This window comes from Gracilinanus agilis, chromosome 2 (genome assembly GCF_016433145.1).
Source record: "Gracilinanus agilis isolate LMUSP501 chromosome 2, AgileGrace, whole genome shotgun sequence".
Classification (NCBI taxonomy): Eukaryota; Metazoa; Chordata; class Mammalia; order Didelphimorphia; family Didelphidae; genus Gracilinanus; species Gracilinanus agilis.
In genome coordinates, this window is record NC_058131.1 from 481,834,909 (window position 1) to 481,854,302 (window position 19,394).

At 42.4% G+C, this 19,394-nt stretch overlaps 1 protein-coding gene across 2 annotated transcripts in view; it reads left to right on the top strand.

The window, feature by feature from the left end:
• The first annotated feature begins 488 nt into the window (after positions 1 to 488).
• The window catches only part of JDP2 (Jun dimerization protein 2), an 89,459-nt gene continuing 70,553 nt past the window's right edge, over positions 489 to 19,394 (top strand). The window contains exons 1-2 of one of the 2 annotated variants that reach the window (XM_044664951.1): positions 489 to 599; positions 16,989 to 17,212. In XM_044664951.1, coding sequence (XP_044520886.1) covers positions 17,012 to 17,212 — 201 coding nt within the window. In that variant the 5' untranslated portion in view covers positions 489 to 599; positions 16,989 to 17,011. Of the gene's footprint in view, positions 600 to 16,827; positions 17,213 to 19,394 lie in introns of those variants that run through there. The other variant, XM_044664950.1, reaches the window with a different exon arrangement.

A 19,394-nucleotide genomic window follows, 5' to 3' on the forward strand; every position in this document is an offset into this window, starting at 1 on the left:
CTTCTGTCCTCCTCCCTTCTTGGTCTCTCTTGAAACGTGGGCTTGGGAAGAGGGAGCCGAAGGGATGCAGGGCAGGCTGGAGCTGTGGGTTGATACCTTCTTTCGGAGGTGAGGATGGGGAGGAGGAGGGTGAGAAGAGAGGAGGAGGTGAAGGTCAGTGGGTGTGTGGCGCCGGATCCACACCCCCCTTCCCTCCCCTGTCCCCTCCTTCCCTTCCTCTCTGTTCCCCTCTGACGTCTGGAGCTGGCAGCTCGGCCGGTTCCGCATTCCTGACCCCTCCCCGCCGCCCAGGGGCCGCTATATAACCGGGGCTGATGCAACCCATCCCGCCGCCCGCCACAGCCTGCGGGAGGGACGCACCGGGGCAGTGCAGCGACGGGGGGGCTGTGGCAGCAGCCGAGGCGGCGGAGGCTGCAGAGGCAGCGGGGGAGGCAGCGGCTGCTGTCCAGGCGCCGCGGCGGCTCCCGGGACAGGACGGGCCTGGGCACGGGAACCGAGCTCTGGAGCCGGGCGGTAGCGGGGCTCGGCTTACGGCCGTCCTCCGCCTGCTCCTGCAGCCCTGCGCTGGGGGCGCCGCCTCCGCTTCCTCCCTGTGCACGGTGGGTACTAGAGGCACGCGCTTCGTGTACTTTCCCCTCCCCCCAGTCCAGAAGGAAGCCCCCTGCAGACCTGGGCACTTGGGACACCTTCTTCCCCCGGGGCTCAGCGTCCTGCTCACCCTGAGCCCCTCTCCGGGGCGGAGCTCCCCGCGCACCCTGAAACCCCTCCCTGAGTGGAGCTTCATGAAGACCTGGGACCGGTCCCCCAGGCAAGGTGCTTAAAGCTCCTGCTTCCTAAAAGCGTTAAAGCTTCTCTCCCTCGGGAGTAGTGGCCCCCGGATCCAGCTCCCCTCATTTCGGCACCACTCTCGGCACAGTGGCCTCAGCACTTCCCTAATGTTCCTGCCTTGGTACTGCTCCTTTTGGCTGGGTTGTCCGATCCCTTTCTCCTTCTCCCGTTTTCTGCCTCCCCGCCCAGCTCTCCTCCTTAGTCTACTTGTGGGGAGTTCCTCTGCTCTGGTAGGCGAGGGGGGAAGGCGGGGTGGGTGAAAAGAAAGTCGTTCCAAGTTTTGGGACAGTGACCGCCGGGTCGGGAACCTGGAGGGCCAGGGTCTAGGAAATTGCAACATGAAAGGGAAGGAGAACAAAAAATTTCTGAGACCCGCCCCCTGCCCATTTTTCTGGAGAGGAAGCCCCAGGGAATCCTAAAAAACAGGAGCCCAGATCTCTAGGGATGGAGGTGGGAAGAGTTCAGTGGGAAAGGAATATTGGAGTAAGATCCGGAGGGAAGTATGCAGTAGGGGATTCCAGGCTGTCTGATGGTCTGTGCCCCACTTTTGGCCTGGAAGAGGGTCTGTGGGCTGTGGCCATCCCAGCTCCACCCTCCCCTACTTTGGGTTACATAAGGACCTGAGCAGAAACTGGCCTTTCCTCCCCTAGCTGCTGGGTTTGGCCCAGAGCAGAGGACTCTTCTACTCCATTGGAGTTTGGAGGTAGGAAGAATGGGATTGTGAACCAGTCCAATAATACATCTGGGCCCCTAGATGTTAGTGTCACATTTTGACATGACAGCAGGGGTAAGGGGGAGGGACCATACAAGTAAGGAGACTTTGGGTTTACTTTAGAGGATGGAATCTTTTTAGAGGTGGGAAGTTATTTCCTTCAGTGGGGAAGAAGTTTCTTCCAGGTTTAACATTGACAGCCCACTTGTCTTCTCTGTGTGCCACCCATGCCCAGGATATACCCATCATGTTGAGTAGTGCCACTGATTTTTCAGAATGTTCCTTAATACAAATGTGACCCTCTTATTTGGATGGGGGAATCTTGAATGGCATTTTGAGATGTTATAGACAGAATGTACCAAAGTTTAAATAAATTTTGCTGGAATCTTATGAGAACTGTTTTTAAGTCATCAAGAGAAAGTGCTAGGAAATACAGTATGAGGACAGGACCCAGTATCTTCCCTGTTACCATGGAGGCCCTAGTGAAGAACTCTGTCCACACACAGCCTCTATCCCCTTTACTTTTCTGAAGCTTTAGGAAACAGGTTCTATTGCCCTCATCTTTCTAATAAATCTGGCTATAAGATAAACATTTCTTTGCAGGGTTTTAGGGTAGAATGTGGTATCGATATTAGATGTCTAAGAATCACTGTTGTTGGGTAGCATGGCATCCTTATAACTGGAGACCCTTAAAAAACAGGTTCTGGTCTTATTAACCCAAGAAAAGTGAGGCATGGTCTTGTCTAGTCTTTGAGGATTTGTGTGTGTGTGTGTGTGCTTGGGGTATAAGGAGAGTAGATAACTCCTACTCCTGTTTTCTTTCTGCCTTGACACTGCTCCAGAGCCCTAGGCATCTGCAGAATCCTCTTAGACAGTTGGAGCCCTGTATGACCTGAAGGGGTATGGTGCTTCTGGAAGTCTTGAGTGTTAGGAGATTGCCTCCTGCTTCTCTCTATTCTTACTGAAGTAACCCTCAGGGGGATGTGTGGATGGTGCCTCCTCTGGCAGTGGCTGTTGCACAGCCCTGTGGGTATGGGTTTAGACTCCTGTGTGTATATGCTATAAAATTTACAATGATGACTTTGCCTACTATGGTTCCCTTTCCCCCCTTTCCCCTGCTTTGATGAAGTTTGTTCCCTGTTATCTGTTTATAAGACCTAGGTGCATGCCATTTTTTCAGTCTTCAAAGCTGTACCTAGGATTGGAGGACCCAAAGTCTACTGGCCTGGCCTTGTTGTGTTGTGGGGGAGCTGGTGTTGCAATGGGCACTGCCCTTCGTGCCCAACTCTCTGTTTCCATGTCAGGCCTGAAGTAGAATGGCCCTGAGCTGTCGGTCTGCTCTCTATTCATTCAGCCCAAGTTCATTTAAGCAATCACAGCTAGAGCTGAGGGCAAGTTACATTCTTTCATTCTTTTTCAGCTTTCTGCTTTTGGATACAGTTTGCTTTTTTTCCATGGTAGTGAAATATGTTTGAATATGAAGGGGGGAGGGAAAAATGGGGAACAGAGAGAGAGAGAGAGAGAGAGAGAGAGAGAGAGAGAGAGAGAGAGAGAGAGAGAGAGAGACTGTGTGTGTGGGCGCATGCATCTGTGTGTATGCATGTGTGTACACATACATATGTAGAGAGAGGGCAGCAACAGGCACATTATTTTTCCATTTTCCTTTAATTAAGGCCCCGTGGAGGTATGTTTGAAAACAGAGGGTCTCCTATGCCTTTGAGGAGGGTGAGAACACTGTTTTCGCTGGTTCCAGGGCCATATGCAGTATATGGTGTCCAATGAAACTGGGCCTGGCTCGTTCTGTTGCTTGTCTTGGCAGTCAGCTCCATGGTTTGTATTACCAGTCCTGGAACGCAACCACTGCCAAGCTCTGTGTGTGTGTGTATGAGTGTGTGTGTGTGTGTGTGTGTGTGTGTGTGTGTGTGTGTGCGCGCTCGCGTTTGCATGTGTGTTCAAGCGTGTGTGGTTTGGCCTCTTAGAACTCAGTAGAGACAAACGCCTCAACAACCCAGGCGAGGAATTTTCAGCTTGTGTTTCTCCATGCTCACATGAACATTTTGGCTGTGGGCAGCCTTTGCTAGAGCTTGAGGATTTTCTCCTGTGTTTTTACACTGTTGCTTATGGGATTCCAGTTATTGGACTTTGGTTGATGTTATTTTCTCTTTCAATGGCATTAAGAAAAATTGTAAATCATTTGTTGACTGCATGTTGCATTGTCTCTGTGCATGTGTTTTAATATTGTCTCTTGATCCTAAATTCAACAAAGTTTATTCAGCATCTCTTATATGCAAGGTGATGAACTGGCTAACAGTGGTAGGATTAGGGCGTTTAGAAAAGACAACAGGATTGAATCATTGGAGTAGCTTCCTAGCCTTTCCTCTCTGCCAGTAGATTGGAAGATTGTGATTTAATTATTGTGGCTTGTTCCTTCTACCAAGTGAAATCAAGACAATACTCATGCAGTGGCATCAGAGGACCTGCCTCTGCCATCTACTACCTGTAAAACTTTGGGCAAGTAAAGCCACCTATTTGGGCTTTAGATTCTTCATGTGTAAAATGAGGTAGCTGCACTAGATGGTCCCTTCCAGGTCTAAATTTATGATGTGATGAGTGATCCCTCTCCACTTTTAAGAGACAGACTTTATAAGTTATTGTGACCAAAATATTCATCATTTTGTGGCCAACTTTCTACTGTTAAGCCATTTCATAGGTAGCTAAATTGGTTCTTGGACGACAGGCACCAAACTCATTTCTGAAACCATATTCAATCTTGGATTCTGGTGGCAGAGATTTCAAGAACCCAGGGTCAACCTCCTGACATCCTGAGACATCAGAATTGTAAAGGAAGACTTAGAATTGAGTCCTACCTCTGGGGTATACTGGCTATGTGATCCTGGCCAAATAGCACCAATGCCTCTAGACTAGTGATGGGTAAATTTTTTAAAGAGAGGGCCAAAGGAAAAGAAATGCTCATTTCTCAGTCTGTTTCTAAGGAAACTCTTTCAAAGTTTCATTGTATTGTATCCTACTCAGTGTATTCATCAGATTAGGAATAATATACAGGCATCTGGTTAGAACATTTCAGGGGGCCACATGTGGCCCAGGGGCTGTAGTTTGCCCATCACTGCAGTATACTCTAGACAACTCTATTTTATTTTTATTTTGAATATTTTCCCATAGTTACATGTTTCATGTTCTTTCCCTCTCCCCAAGCCCCCCTACTCCCCCTTAGCTGATGCACAATTCCACTGGGTTTTACATGTATCTACTCTAGACAACTCTAAAATCTATGACTTAGAGACAGCTATGAGGCAGAGTAGATAAAGCTCTGGACTTAGAATTAAGAAGAACCAAGTAAAAATTCTGCCTTAGACTTATTGGCTCTGTGACCCTGAGCAAGTCATTTAATGTGTCTTGGAATCAGTTTCCTCATCTGTATATCTTCCTAGGGTCATCATAAGGATCAAAGAGATCACGAAAGTATGATGCTTTGCAAACCTTAAAGAGCTATAGAAATGTTCATTATGAAAAATGGAAGTTAAAACTGGGTTTTACGTGTATTTGAGAAAACATATTATTAAGCCATCCCCCCAAATAAAGGGGTTGTTACTCTTAAAATGCTAATTATAGTTAGGATTTTGTTACAGAGTAATTACTTATCCACTTTCGTAGCGGGAGTTCCCTTGCTGGGAGTTTCTATATCAGTGAAGTCATAGGTTCAGTCCCATTTCCGACTCTGTTCCCCAGTTTTCCTATCTCACTAAATCCTCAAATGAGCAGAGATATCGATGTTTTCCTGATTACAGTTTGCTTTCATGAGTAGCTTTACAATGAAACTATTACTTTTTTTCCCCTTGTAAAATGGGACATATAGAAGTCCCTCCAGAACCCAACACTCCCAATTCTTACATTATAGGTGGAGCAAATATAGGAAAACACAATTCCCTGAATGAAGTTGGATGGCCCAGGTGGCATGTTGACCTCACTGTTCTTTTTTTTCCTCATGTCAATGGCCAAAGGCTATGAATTGTTACATGGATGGAATGATTGAAGGTGCTGTCCTTGGATTAAAAACTAACCAGAATGGGAGGCAGCTAAGTAGCACAGAATAAATAGAATGCCAGACCTGGAGTCAGGAGAACCTGGGTTCAAATCTGGCCTCAAACACTTCCTAGCTGTGTGACCACGGGCAAGTTATTTGCCTAGCCCTTGCTGTTCTTCTACCTCAGAAATGATACTAAGACAGAAGTAAGGGTTAAAAAAACCAACCAAACAAAAAACTAACCAGATTGATGGAAGGCAGTTTTGTGCTTTCATTTGTACAAATGAAATGTGAAACTGACCCAGTTTGATGATCATGAATGATTTGGGGGACCTACATCAAAGGTCCAATATTAGGTCAGCTGTTATAAAAAGTTCACTTTGGGTCATTTGATCTTCTTTATTCACCCTTTCAACTGGGTAGCTAGTAGTGTCATTGTATGCCTGTTAAACAGTTCCATTCTGTTATTACTTACCTTTTTAAGGTGAGAAAAATTCCCCAGGTAAGGTAGATTCCTACTTAGTAATCAAATTTCAGGTCTAAAAGGGACTTTCAAAGGACACCTGGGTGATAATTGCATTTCTCATGTAATAGTGATGAAGGCCATTGGGAGTGAGGATTGATACAGATCTTTGGTCAGGATAGGAAATACCAGTGGTTAGCCATTCCCAAAATCTGACATTGGAATTTTTTCTGGATTTCAATTCCACTTTTTCCTTAGGTTCTTTATTCCTTTGAACATTAACTTAAGATCATTCATAACATCTAGAATGACCTGAATTCTGGAATGGCCCAGATCCTCAAGGACATATTTGTAAACTAAACTATGCCAGATTCATAGCATTTTAAGATTTAGAAGGAAACAAAAGTAACTTAGTAACAAATTATCCCTAATCAGAAAGCCTCTTTATAACATTCCTGACAAATGATCATCTAGCCTCTACCTGAAGACCTTTAGCGATGAAGGATAAACTGTCTCCTAGTGCAATCAATTCCATTTTTTTTGATAGTTTCATCTCACTGCTAATTGGTAAGAAAATTTTTCCTTTTGTAGTATAACTATTGAGCCAAAATTTAGGGTCACAGAGTCATGGAACATTAGAATTGTAGACCACATTAGCCAGCCCCTTCATTTTACACATGAGGGTGCTGAGGCCCAGGGAAATGGAGTGACTCGTTAAAAGTGATGTAATTATTTCTTTGCAGCACTTTCCATTATAGTGTTTAAAAAAAAAACTGTCAAGCTTATTTCTCAGAAATCTCCTGGAAAGATAACTCAGCAGCTTTCCTTGGTAACCTCATATTGGATTTTCAGCCATCTAAATCAGAAAAGTTCTTCCCCATGTTTATCCTTAGTTTTTGTTGCTGAAGTGTGAGCTTGTTTTCCCTCTTGCCCTCCGTTATTACAGATGAAGAACATCTGGCCACTTTCCATTTAGTAACAACTTTTCCCAAGAAGAGTGAACCCACTTCAATTTTCTCATTTGCAGACTCACAGAACCTCATGTTTTAACCTTTCATAATAATGCCCACTGTCCTACTCTTTCATTGTTTTGCTGTTATTGTTGTGACTCTTGTGTGGATTACGCTTTGTTTCCACAAACGCTTTTTAGGGACAAGATCCCAGTCTGGATACAACAAGAGCCTGATAAAAGTAGAATCAAGAGGGATTTAGAGTTATTGTTAGTGGTAGAGTTCTTTTTGTTGTTATTCAGTCATGTCAGTCATGTCCAACTCTTTGTGACCCCATTTGGGGTTTTCTTGGCAGAGATACTAGAGTGCTCTGCCGTTTCCTTTTCTAGATCATTTTTACACATGTGGACACTGAGGCAAACAGGGTTAAGTGACTTGCCCATGGTTACATAGCTAGTAGAGCCCTTTAGAGCAGTGATGGGCAAACTACTGCCTACAGGCCAGATGCAGCCCCCTGAAATGTTCTATCTAATGTCAGCCACATGACATTATTCCTAATTTGATGAATACAACGGGTAGGATACAATACAATGAAACTTAAGAGTTGCCTTAGAAACAGACTGACAGATGAGCATTTCCTTTCCTTTGGCCCCCTCTTTAAAAAGTTTGCCCATCACTGCTTTAGAGACCTTCTACTACCTGACATAGATTGCCTTGAAAGGTAGTGGCTTCCTGTGATTTGAAACCTTCAAAAGGAGCCGGGATGACCACTTGTCTGGAATTTGTAGAATGGATTCCTGTTTAGATATCAATTGGTCTTGAGGAAGGATTCCTAACCTTTTCTGTGTGTATGAGATGGACCCCTTTGACAGTCTAGTGAAAACTAAGGACCCCCTCTCAGATTCATGCTTTCTTGTCTGAATTCAAAATTGAAGGAAATATTAAATTTCAGTGAAAGGTTAGTGAAAAATAAAGATGTAATTTCCCACCATCCAATGGATTCCAGGTTAAGAACATCTATATTAGATGGTCTCTGAAGCCCATTACAACTCTGTTGGGATCCTATTTTTGCTTTAGAGGTGATAGTACTACTGTGGTTAGTTTCAGTTTGGACTCTATCATGACTTCCACATCCCTTTCTGTTTTATTTGATCCTGGCTGGTTATTCTTCATTTTCAGATGAGGATGTATTTTCCTCTCATAGATGGCATCTAACTAATATCTCAACTTTTCAAAGGGATATTGAATTCTAGTCTTTTTTTTTTCTTTCTTTTGAGGCGTAAGCCACGACTTAATTTTGTGGTCAATTATCAGTTTAAGGAGTGAATTTCCTATTTCAATTCGGTTAAACAAATACTTAATGGGCCCTTAAAAAATAAGATGTCCTGAGCAAACGTAGTATCTAATTTATTTCCACCTCTGAGCCACTGACGGAGATAAGATAGTAAGGCTCATTCATGTTCTCATACTCTTAGCCTAGTAGAAGAACATACATACCTCCAAATTTCTTGATTCTCAGTTATTTGGCACATTGGGCATGGTGTTGTTTTGCCTATAAAATTATTTAGCAAATATAGCTTTCTTTTTTTATTTCTTGATTTCTTTTGTTTTTGTGTGACTTTCATTTTCAAATATATTGTCTTCTCTCCAGTTTTAATCGAATAAAATAGAGGGGAAAAGAAAAACAGTTCAGCAAGACCACCAATCTATCAACTATAAATTTTCTGACAAGATATGCAATATGCCACACCCATAGATCTCTACCTCTAGGACATAGAATTTTAGAGCTGGAAGAGATCTCCTGAATCCTAGCCCACTATGACTGCTTCTTGTCATACTGTCTCCTTGGTTCCTCACATTGGTCAGGGTGGGTGTGGAAACTCATAATTATTTTGGCTTGATGTTTTCTTTCTTTTCACAAGGGCCCTAAATTCCATTGAATTAAAAAAAACTAACTCAGACTTATCTTCTAGTCAGACTTTATATCTCTAACCAATTATTTCTTAATCACAAATCAAATTCCCATTAAATTAAGAAGGGCTTCTAGCCTAGTTCCTCAACTAGAGAAATGTAGGATGACTCCTGCATGGCGAATGTCAGCTGTTGTGGTTTTCTTTTAGGAATGGAATGTGTTAAATATTTTGTGGTTTGTGTCTAAGCAGTAAGGGGCTCCCTTGGGGAGAAGGAAACCAGAGGGGCTGGTGGGTCCCAAAGGGAAAGCATGCCTGGATATAGGGTTCCAGACTAAAGGGTTCCATTGGGAGAGGATGCTTAGGGAACAGGAAGAGATCTAGAAGGGAAAAGAAGACAGTAGAATATTTCCCTGAGGAGGTGGCTGCCTACCCAGGGGTTTTTACAGTAGCTGAGAATTCATTAAGTTTCTGAATCACTTTTTAATGTCTCATTCCTACCATCTGCGTGAAAATAAACAGAAGCTGCGGGCAGAATCCTTCCCATAACGGAAACAGGGTCTGGCTTCAATCTCCTAAAGATGGTCCATGGAACTCGACTTGGAGCCTCCTTATAACACTGTCCTCAAGATTGCCCTATAATGAGCTACCTCCTCTTGGTATTTCAGCAACTCCTCTTTCTGCCGAGAGGCAGAATGCTAGAGAGCTAGAAAACTGCCCTGAGAATCAAGGAAGCTTGGGTTGGAGACGTGCATCTGATACATGCTGGCTGTGGCAAATCACTTAGCTTCTCAGTGGGCGATCTCCTCAGTTACAGAGCAAATGCTCCTCTCCATTGGGAGAAGGAGTTTCCTCACCCTTGTGTTTCCTAGACAAAGGAAATCATAGGTCAAGTCTGAAAAATGTTTCATTGCCTACATTCAAAATGGAAGGAAAATTTAAATTTTAGTGAAAGGTTTAGTGAAAATAATGATGTAGGGGGCAGTTAGGCAGCACAGTGGAAAGACCACCGGGCCTGCAGTTGGGAGGACTTGGATTCAAATCTGGCCTCAGATGTTTCTTAGTTGGGTGACCCTGGACAAATCACTTAACCCCAATTGTCTAATCCTTACTGTTCTGTCTTAGAATTGATACTAACATGGAAGGTAAAGCTTTTTTTTTTTTTTTTAAAGAAGAGAATGATTTAATTTTCTCCATCCAATGGTTCCAGTTTAAGAACACCTGGACCAGATGACCTCTGAAGACCCTTCCAACTCTAGGGGATTATCAAGATCCTATTTTTGCATTAGAGGCCTCAGTATTGAATAACTTTCCTGGGGTTAGTTTCAGTTTGAAGTCTTCTGTAGCCCTTTCTGCCTTTTTTTGTTATTCCTCTTCCTTTGATAAGGTTGTATTTTCTTCTCCCAGAGAGCATCTAATATATCATGAGCTGATATCTCCACTAGCCAAAAGGATTTTGAATTTGAAGGCTCTTACCCCTTTCTACAATCCCATTGTCCACTAAGATCTGCCTGGTTGCCAAGAGTATCAGAGAAAGATTTCACTGTAAATCCTAATTCAATTGGCATGCCTTTATTATGCACCTACTATGTGCCAGACACTGCCCAGAGCAAGACTTTGCAAATGGCAGGTATTTCTTCCTATTTCTATCACTTTGGTAATCCTGAGTATAACTACCAATAAATCCCTTGAATCAAGTCAGGGCTCTGGGCACAAGAGAATCTTTTACCCTCATATCTGACCATCATTTAGACCAACACAGACAATTATCTCTCTTTTAGCCACTTACTTTTCCCTCCAAGCTCCCAAACAACCAATGAAGTTTCCTGCCTGCCCTAGATTTTATGATATGTATCATCTCAAACTTTATAAAACACTTTCCTTACAACGACATTGTGAATTAGGAAATATGTGATTATCTTGATTTTATAGATGAGGAAACTGAGGTTCAGAAGTTAAATGATTTCTCAGGCCCCCAAACTCATTGTCAAGAGGTGGATTCTAAGGCCAATGTTCTTTCCATTTATGACATGCCACCTTTTTTCTCCACATAGAGAAGGGACTTTCCATATTCTGCATGTTATCATAATTCCTTTTTCCATTCTTTTTTTGCTAAGGATGCCTTGACTTAGTATCATCTCTTGGTATGGAATTCTTTATTATTCCTGTGGGTTCCATCAGTCACTTTTACAGGGTTTACTTTCAGGGGAGAATCCCAGATGCCTGACAATGAGGTGAATTAAATCCCCCTCAGAGAAATTAAGACTCTTGTCCAGGCTAGGCTTTAGAGTGGTCATTAGCACAGTTAAATAATCACACGTGGGAGGGTGTTTGAGGTCATTACTAATTCAATTTACCTCCTCAGATTACAGCACACTGCATTAGGGGAATTTCTGGAGGGGACTAATGGTTTCTCTTAAATGGAATCATTGCTATAGCTGAGTCCTTACACCTCGATTGGGCTTGAGTTAATGAAACAGGTGACCACCCATTTGGTATTGTTTCAGGAGTACTAAAAAGATCTGATGGCCTCTCTGACTGAGCGGCTAATTTCCAAAATGATACTCTTAGATCCTGTTATAAAGGCATCTTTATGTGGGGCAATGGATAGAATGTGGGACCTGGAACAGAAAGACCTGAATTCAGATCCTATCTCAGATACTAGCCAGCTTGTGACACTGGGTAAGCCACTTAGCCACTGTCTACCCCCATTTTCTTTTCTGTAAAATGGTCATAATAATAGAATAGAATAATAGAATCTCTTGGAATTGTTCTGTCTAATTACTAATGAAGTAATATTTGAAAAGGACTTTGCAAACCTTAAAGCACTTTTTTTATGATTTTGAAATTTATTTGAAAGAGCAAAGTCTATTTTTCAAAGTTAATTTTCTAGTAAAACAAAAACATACTAAAAGGTTTATAATAAGTTCGCATGTAAAAGCCAGCTGTTATTTATCTCAGTTACTATAGAGATGCCCTGGAAGGGACAACATTTGAACCCATTAGCAGAAAAGGTCAAGCAAGTCAAGAAAGCTGGATCAGTTGGAACCAAGACTTTCACCTCATCCCTCTCCTTTCCATTTTGTATAGTATATTTTTGTTCTCCATTATGTGAGGAACACCAAGACCAGATTTATCTACCTTAGATCTTGTTTTGGACATTTCGAGACCCGTTATTAATAGCCTTGATGTTCAATGTATTTGTATCCCAAGTGTCTTTGTATCCCAAGTACAGTGCCTTGAATGCTGGGATTGAGATAAAGGCCAAAGCTGTGATTTTCAAATGATGTTGAGAACTGCTAGATGAGGAAACTCATTCTTTCTACCAATGTCAAGTCAGCGTTGTCTCTGCATCTTATATTCTTAGAGTTTTCTGTAGCACTGACAGAGGTCGGGTGAATTTTCCAGAGACAAATGTCCAGGATGTGTCAGAGGCTGGATTTGAAATCAGGTCTTCTTGTCTCCAAGACCAACTCTGCATTGGGCCATGCTGCTTGCCTTACACATAATAATATATAATTATAAAAGCACATTTTGCTGACTAGCTGCATGATTTTGGACAAGTCATTGCAGCCCGATTTCCATATTTGTAAAGAGATATGAGTTGGACTAATTGTTATCTTGGTGGTCAATTCCAGTTGTAACTCTCAATTTCAAATATTTTATTTTTTCCCAATTCTATGTAAAAAAAATTAAAATTTTGTGTGTGTGTATTTTAAAATTTTGTGTTCCAAATTCTTTCCTTCTTTTTTGAGAAGTTAAACAATTTGATATCGATTCTAAATGTGTGGGCATGTAAAACATTTCCATATTAGTCATGTTAGGAAGAAAACACAGACCCTATTCCAATAAAGAAAAATAAAGTTAAAAAGAAGTATGCTTTGTTTTACATTCAGACTCCATCAGTTCTTTCTCTGGAGGTAGATAGCATTTCTCATCACAAGTCCTTCAGAATTGTCTTGGATCATTGTATTGCTTAGAATAGTGGTTATTTGTGGTTGATCATTGTATGGTATTGCTGTTATTGTACACAGTGTTCTCCTGGTTCTGCTCACTTCACTTTGTATCAGTTCCTGTCAATCATTCTAGGTTTTTCTGAAAGCATCCTACTTGACATTTCTTATCCCAGATAATGTTCAATGTTTACATCTTAGTGTGAATCTTACAGCAATTTTTCATATTTATTCTTTCAATAACCATCTTTAAAGTGATTACTATTGGGCAGCCAGGTGGCTCAGTGGATGGAGCTCCAGGCCTGGAGGTGGGAGGACTTGGGTTCAAATCTGGCCTCAGATATTTCTGAGCTGTATGACGCTGGGCAAGTTAGTTAACCCCAGTTACCTAGCTCTTGCTGCTCTTCTGTCTTAGAACTGATACTAAGACAGAAGGCAAGGATTTAAAAAAATAAAGTGCCTACTATGTTCCAGGCACTGTGCTAAGAACACAGTGGGCATGAGAGACATAATGGGCATGAGGCTACCAAGTGTATGTAAAAATGAGATTTATTTATATATTTATATATAAAGTTATATATTGTTTCTATATTGTGTTTTTCATATATTTATATAGTGCTTTAGGGTTTGCAAAACACTCTATGTAAATGATTTCATGTACCAGAGGGATGGATGAGAAACTAGGGAGAAGGTATGGAAGAAGAGATTGGGAGTGGGGAAAAAAGGAAGAGAGAGAGACTGAGCCAGAGAGCATGAGGCCACCAAACACCAACTTCATGCACTTCACATTTTTGTCTAGAGTTGGCCCTGCCAATAATAACAGCCCTTCATATTTATATAATGAATGCATCAAGGTTTCAAAGGCAGAGTGTCATAGTGGTATCATCTTGGAAATCAGGAAGACCTAGGTTCAAATTCCACCTTAGACATGTCTCAGCTGTGTGACCGTGGACTTAATTTCTGTTTGCCTCTGCTTTCTCAACTGTAAAATGGGGATGATAATAGCACCTACCTCACAAGATTGTTTTGAGAATCAAATGAGATGATATTTTAAAATACTGATTAAATATTAACATAGTGGCTGGAATATCACTGGGACTTAACAAACGCTTGTTTCCTCCCTTCCTTCTCAGTGCTCTAGGGAACTCTATAACTATAAATGGCCGGGGAATTCCTCATCCTCCCTCCTATATATCTCCTTTTCACACCTAAACTATTACAGTAAGCTTTGGTTAGTCTCCCTGTCTCATTTCTTCCCCACTCCAGTTAAGGAACCAGTCAGCTGCTACAGTGATTTGCCTAAAATATAAGTTTGACCATGTCACTCTCCTATTTAATAAACTCCAGTGGCTCCTTAATACCTCCATTATCAAATATAAAATGCTCCATTCGGTATTTAAAACCCTTTACATTCTGGTGCCCTCCCTACCTTTCCGGACTTCTTACCTTGACTCCCCTCCACAAACTCTATGATTCAGCTCATTGACCTACTCTTTCCCACACAAGAAACTCCTCCTGATCCTCTGTCTTTTCCCTAGATGTTCACCTTGCCTGGAATATTGTTCCTCCTCCCTTCTACTTCTTGACTTCAAGATGAAGCTCAGGGGCAGCTAGGTGGCTCAGTGGAGAGAGAGCCAGGCCTGGAGATGGTAGATTCTGGGTTCAAATCTGGCCTCAGACACTTCCAAGCTGTATGACCCTAGACAAGTCACTTAACTCCCATTGCCTCACCCTTACCATTCTTCTGTCATGAAATCAATACGTAGTATTGATTCTAAGATAGAAGATAAGGGTTAAAAAAAATGAAGCTCAAAGCTCATCTTCTGTAAGAAGATTTTCCTAGACCTCAAAACTGCTAGTACCTGCCCTCTGAGACTGCATCCTTTCTACATTGTTCATATCTTGCACATGCTTGGTTATTTGTATGTTGGCTCCCCTAATAGATTATGAGCTCCTTCAGAGCAGGGCCTGTGTTCTTGTCTTTCTTTGCATCTTTAGCAGGCACTTAATAAATGCTTGTTGACTACTGACTGACTGACTCAAGAATTCCCTATCCTATTGAGATGACATAGGTGTTTCTAGCTGTATAATCCTGGGCAAGTCACTTAACCCTAAATGTCTAACCCTTGCCCTTCTTCTGCCTTAGAATTGATATTAGAATAGAAGGAGAGAGAGGGAGGGAAGAGATGGAGAGGAGAGACAGAGAGAAAAAGAGAGAGAGAGAGAGACAGAGACAGAGACAGAGAGACAGAGAGAGAGAGAGAGAGAGAGAGAGAGAGAGATGGGATGTGTGTGTAAAACCTGGTGGGATACAGACACCAAGGCTCTGATTACTGCACTCATTTTATGAAACCATAGGGTTTTGGTCAATTAGCTTGCCAATTAATGAGAAGATAATATCTTCTTTTTAATTAGGAAATCATTAGGTCTACCTTGTTTACACGTGTTTCTTTTCCCAGCTGTCCTGTGGCCTTTTGGAAGAGATAGCACAGAAAAGAGCAAATTTCACTTGCTTGTACTTGTTGACAGGGCTGGTTTCTTGCTAGTGGTTCCATTCCCTTGACTGCCAGCCTTTCGCTTTGGGAGTCCCTTGTTGCTNGGTCCCCCTCTTATCTCCTCCACCCTGACTGCATGCCCTACCTGCTACCCCCAAAGATGGAGTGCCATGTCCTGTTCCCCCTTACCCCACATGGGGAGGGAGAAAGCACTCCCATTGATTGGGCTGGGCAGAAGGTTGGGGTTTGTGAAAAATTGTTATCAGGCATGATGGAGAGGGGGAGAGGATCAGATCCACCAGAGTCCCTCTGCCTTTCTAGTAATGAACTCAGGGTGGGGAGAGGGTGGCTATGTGCACACAGAGAGCGCTCTCTGTGCCATCTTTGGCACCCATGCCATAGGCTCGCCATCACTGTTCTAAACTCTTCCAACCACTAATGATTTATAGCTCCTTCATATTTATCCTTATTGACCTGGAAGGGGTGACATTGTGTTTATTAAGTTTAATCCATTATATCCAAGATGGGGAGATAGAAAGGGTAGTTCATTTAAATTTAGTTCAGGGATAAGTAGGTGGCACAGGAAATAGAGCACTAGGTCTGGAGTAGGGAGGACCTGGGTTCAAATTTCTGGGGAGGACCTCAGACACTTCCTAACTGTATGACCCTGGGCAAATCACTTAATTCCATTGCCTAGCCCTTACTGCTCTTCTGCCTTGGAACCAATGTACGATATTGGTTCTAAGATGAAAGGTGAGGGTTTAAAAAAATCAGTTCAACATTTATTAAGCAACTAAAAGGTACACTGCATTTTGTTAAATGCAGGGGAAATTACAAAGAGAAATAAAACATGCTTCCTGTCTGTAGGAAACTTATAGTCCAGTATTCACATTTATTCATTCTACACCTCTGGACTTCACCTGCAATCTCCTACATTCTCTTTCTCATATAGACATACATATCTCTTTTACATAGATTAGTCCTATATCAGAGGGAGTGATGTGGACTTAGAAATAAACAGAATAGGCAGGTGTGCCTTGAATGACTCTAGGAAACTCATCCTGTCCTCCTAAATCTCTGCTATCCAGGTGACACCATGCCTGAAGTCTTATCATGAGTGATTTTTCATTAATGACTTTTAAAGTGGAGTATTTAGTCCTGTTTTAAAGTGGAATAATTCTAGAAGGTTCAATCTTTAACATCTTAATTGTTAGCAATTCATTTTCTCCTTGGCAGTAGGACCTGGAAGTGATGGGGAGAGTTATCTGTCTTGAGTATCTACAGAGAAGGAATTAAAAGGCTGCTCTAAGAGGAGAGGTGAGGGGACAGTTAGGCAGCTCAGTGGATAGAGAGCCAGGCCTAGAGACAGGAGGTCTTGGGTTCAAATGTGGTCTCAGATACTTCCTAGCTGTGTGACCCTGGGCAAGTCACTTAACCCCCATTGCCTAGCCCTTACCGCTCTTCTGCCTTGGAAACAATACATTGATTCTAAGAGGGAAGGTAAGGGGTTAAAAAAAAAAAAAAGAAAGGCTAGATGAGACTTGCTGAAGACTAAGGCCATCTCTTTCATGGTTTCCCCCTGGGTCTTCATACTTGGATGGTTGATGATCAATGTTTCACTTTTCTTTCCTTTAGGCGGCGGTGTCTTTCCTTCTGCTATGATGCCAGGGCAGATCCCAGACCCTTCTTTGACAGCAGGTGCTCTGCCAGGTCTTGGCCCCCTGACGGGACTCCCTGGCACTGCACTGACCGCAGAGGAGTTGAAATACGCTGACATCCGTAACATTGGTGCCGTGATCTCACCCTTACATTTCCTGGAGGTGAAATTGGGGAAGAGACCTCAGCCAGTGAAGAGTGAGGTGAGTGGATCTCCCATGCTTCTGCCTCCCTGTTACCTCTGGAATTCGGCTCCATCTCGGGAATTAAGTATCAGAAGAACTAGGTTCTCATTTTAATCTTATCACTAATTAGCTGTGTAATCTTCTGGAAGTCCAGTAACTGATTGATCTTAGTCCCAAGCTTCTCATTTGTCAAATGGGGATGCTAATAATGTCTGATCCGCCAACCTCTCAGAGAATCAAATGAGAAAATGATTATGAAAGTGGAATGAAAAATGGTCAAGTGGCAATAGAGGTTTATTGAAGCTATCATTAATTCTTTTTTTTTTAAAACCCTTATCTTCGGTCTTAATATCGATTCTAAGACAGTAGAGAAGCAAGGGTTAGGCATTTGGAGTTAAATGATTTGCCCAGTGTCACTCAGCTAAGAAGTGGCCGAAGCCAGATTTGAACCCAAGTCCTTTTGACTCTAGGCCTGACACTTTATCCACTGTGTCACTTAGCTGCCCTGTTATTAATATCACTATTGATATCATTGCTCCCACTTAATGCCAGGCAGGTGCTAATCCATTGGACACAGTGTTGTGTGCCAGTGGCAACCCTCAGGTGTCACTGAGTCTCTGTAACTTTGTCATCCTCAGAGGGTGTGTACTAAGTGCCCACGTGTGGCTGGAGTTAAGTTCTATCTGTGACAGAGGATTTCAAGAAAGCAGTCTTGTTCCAGGAATTGATTGGAACTAGAGGTCTAATGAGCTACCTCCTGGTCATATTGATTTTTTTTAACACCTTCTTCCCATAATCTCTCGGCTTCCCACCCTCCACCAAAGTCATCTTTTGATAACCTATTATGCCATACGAAGAAGGGGGGAAATTCATCCTGGAGAAGAAAAAGACTCAAGAGGCTTCTAATTTAAAGAAATCTTAGATTGTTTTGCTTGGATCTAGAGGGAAGAATGAGAAGCAGTGAATGGACCTATTAGAGGGAGGTTCCAAAGTCATAAGGATCAATTTCCTAGCAGATCTGTCTGATAATGGATAATGATATGGGCTGATGTAGGAGTAGTTGAAAAACCATTTCTTTTTCTTTTTTTTCCTATTAAATCCTTATCTTCTGTCTTAGAATTGATGCTGAGAATTGGATCCAAAGCAGAAGAAGGGTAAGGAGGAGGCAATTAGGGTTAAGTGGCTTGCCCAGGGTCATTCAGCTAGGAAGTATCTGAGGTCACATTTGAACCCAGGACCTCCTGTCTCCAGATCCAGCTCTCTATCTACTGAGCCACCTAGCTGCCCCCAAGAAACACTTCTTGAATATTTTGTAGAAGTTGTAGAAACAATTTTTAATTTGGTATGATTTGACTAGATGACCTTCATGAACAATTCCAAAGAAAGGATTTTGTGGAAGTTGTGAATTCTCTGTCTAGATGCCACTTACCTAGATGCATGGGTGATCTGACCTAAATTATTGTCTCGCCACGAAGGAAAGAAGCAGAATATGACACGATGTTAAGTTTCAAGTGTTGGGGGAAGGCCTGATGCTAATACTCTATTGGGCTAGGTTTGATAGGCAATCATAGATCATTGAGAAATTAACAAAAGACAAGTCCAGTGCCGGGCACTGTGTTTATCACTAAAATGTACTCTGCCCTAGTCTAGCAAGACTATTAGCTTTAGTAGATGTATCCTACCCACTCTTATGCTTTGTCTCCATATGAATCCATCATCTGATCAGCATGTTAGGGTGTGAGCAACCATGGTCTCGAGGCATCTAATAAGTCAAAGGGCACAGATCCTACATAGAAGGAACTTTTAAATTCCCATAGATAGCCAGGAAGTCTTATCAATACAGCCAGAGGCTACCAAATCTGTTATCTGTTAGAAGCTGTTATCAAAGGACACAGAGCTTGAGCTTTTATCCCATGACTTTATTTCCTCTTAGGGAAAAATCTAACCTAAGCTATGTTGTGGGCTCTTTAAGGGCTAGGGAACAACTGGAGAGAAATCCCCTGGTAGATACTGGCTTTATAATAATGGGGTAAGGGGGGTAGCTGGGTGGCTCAGTGGATTGAGAGCCATGCCTAGAGATGGGAGGTCCTGGGTTCAAATGTGGCCTCAGACACTTCCTAGCTGTGTGACCCTGGGCAACAGACAGAAGGTAAGGATTTTAAAAATAATAATGATGATGATATTAATAAAGGGGTATAGC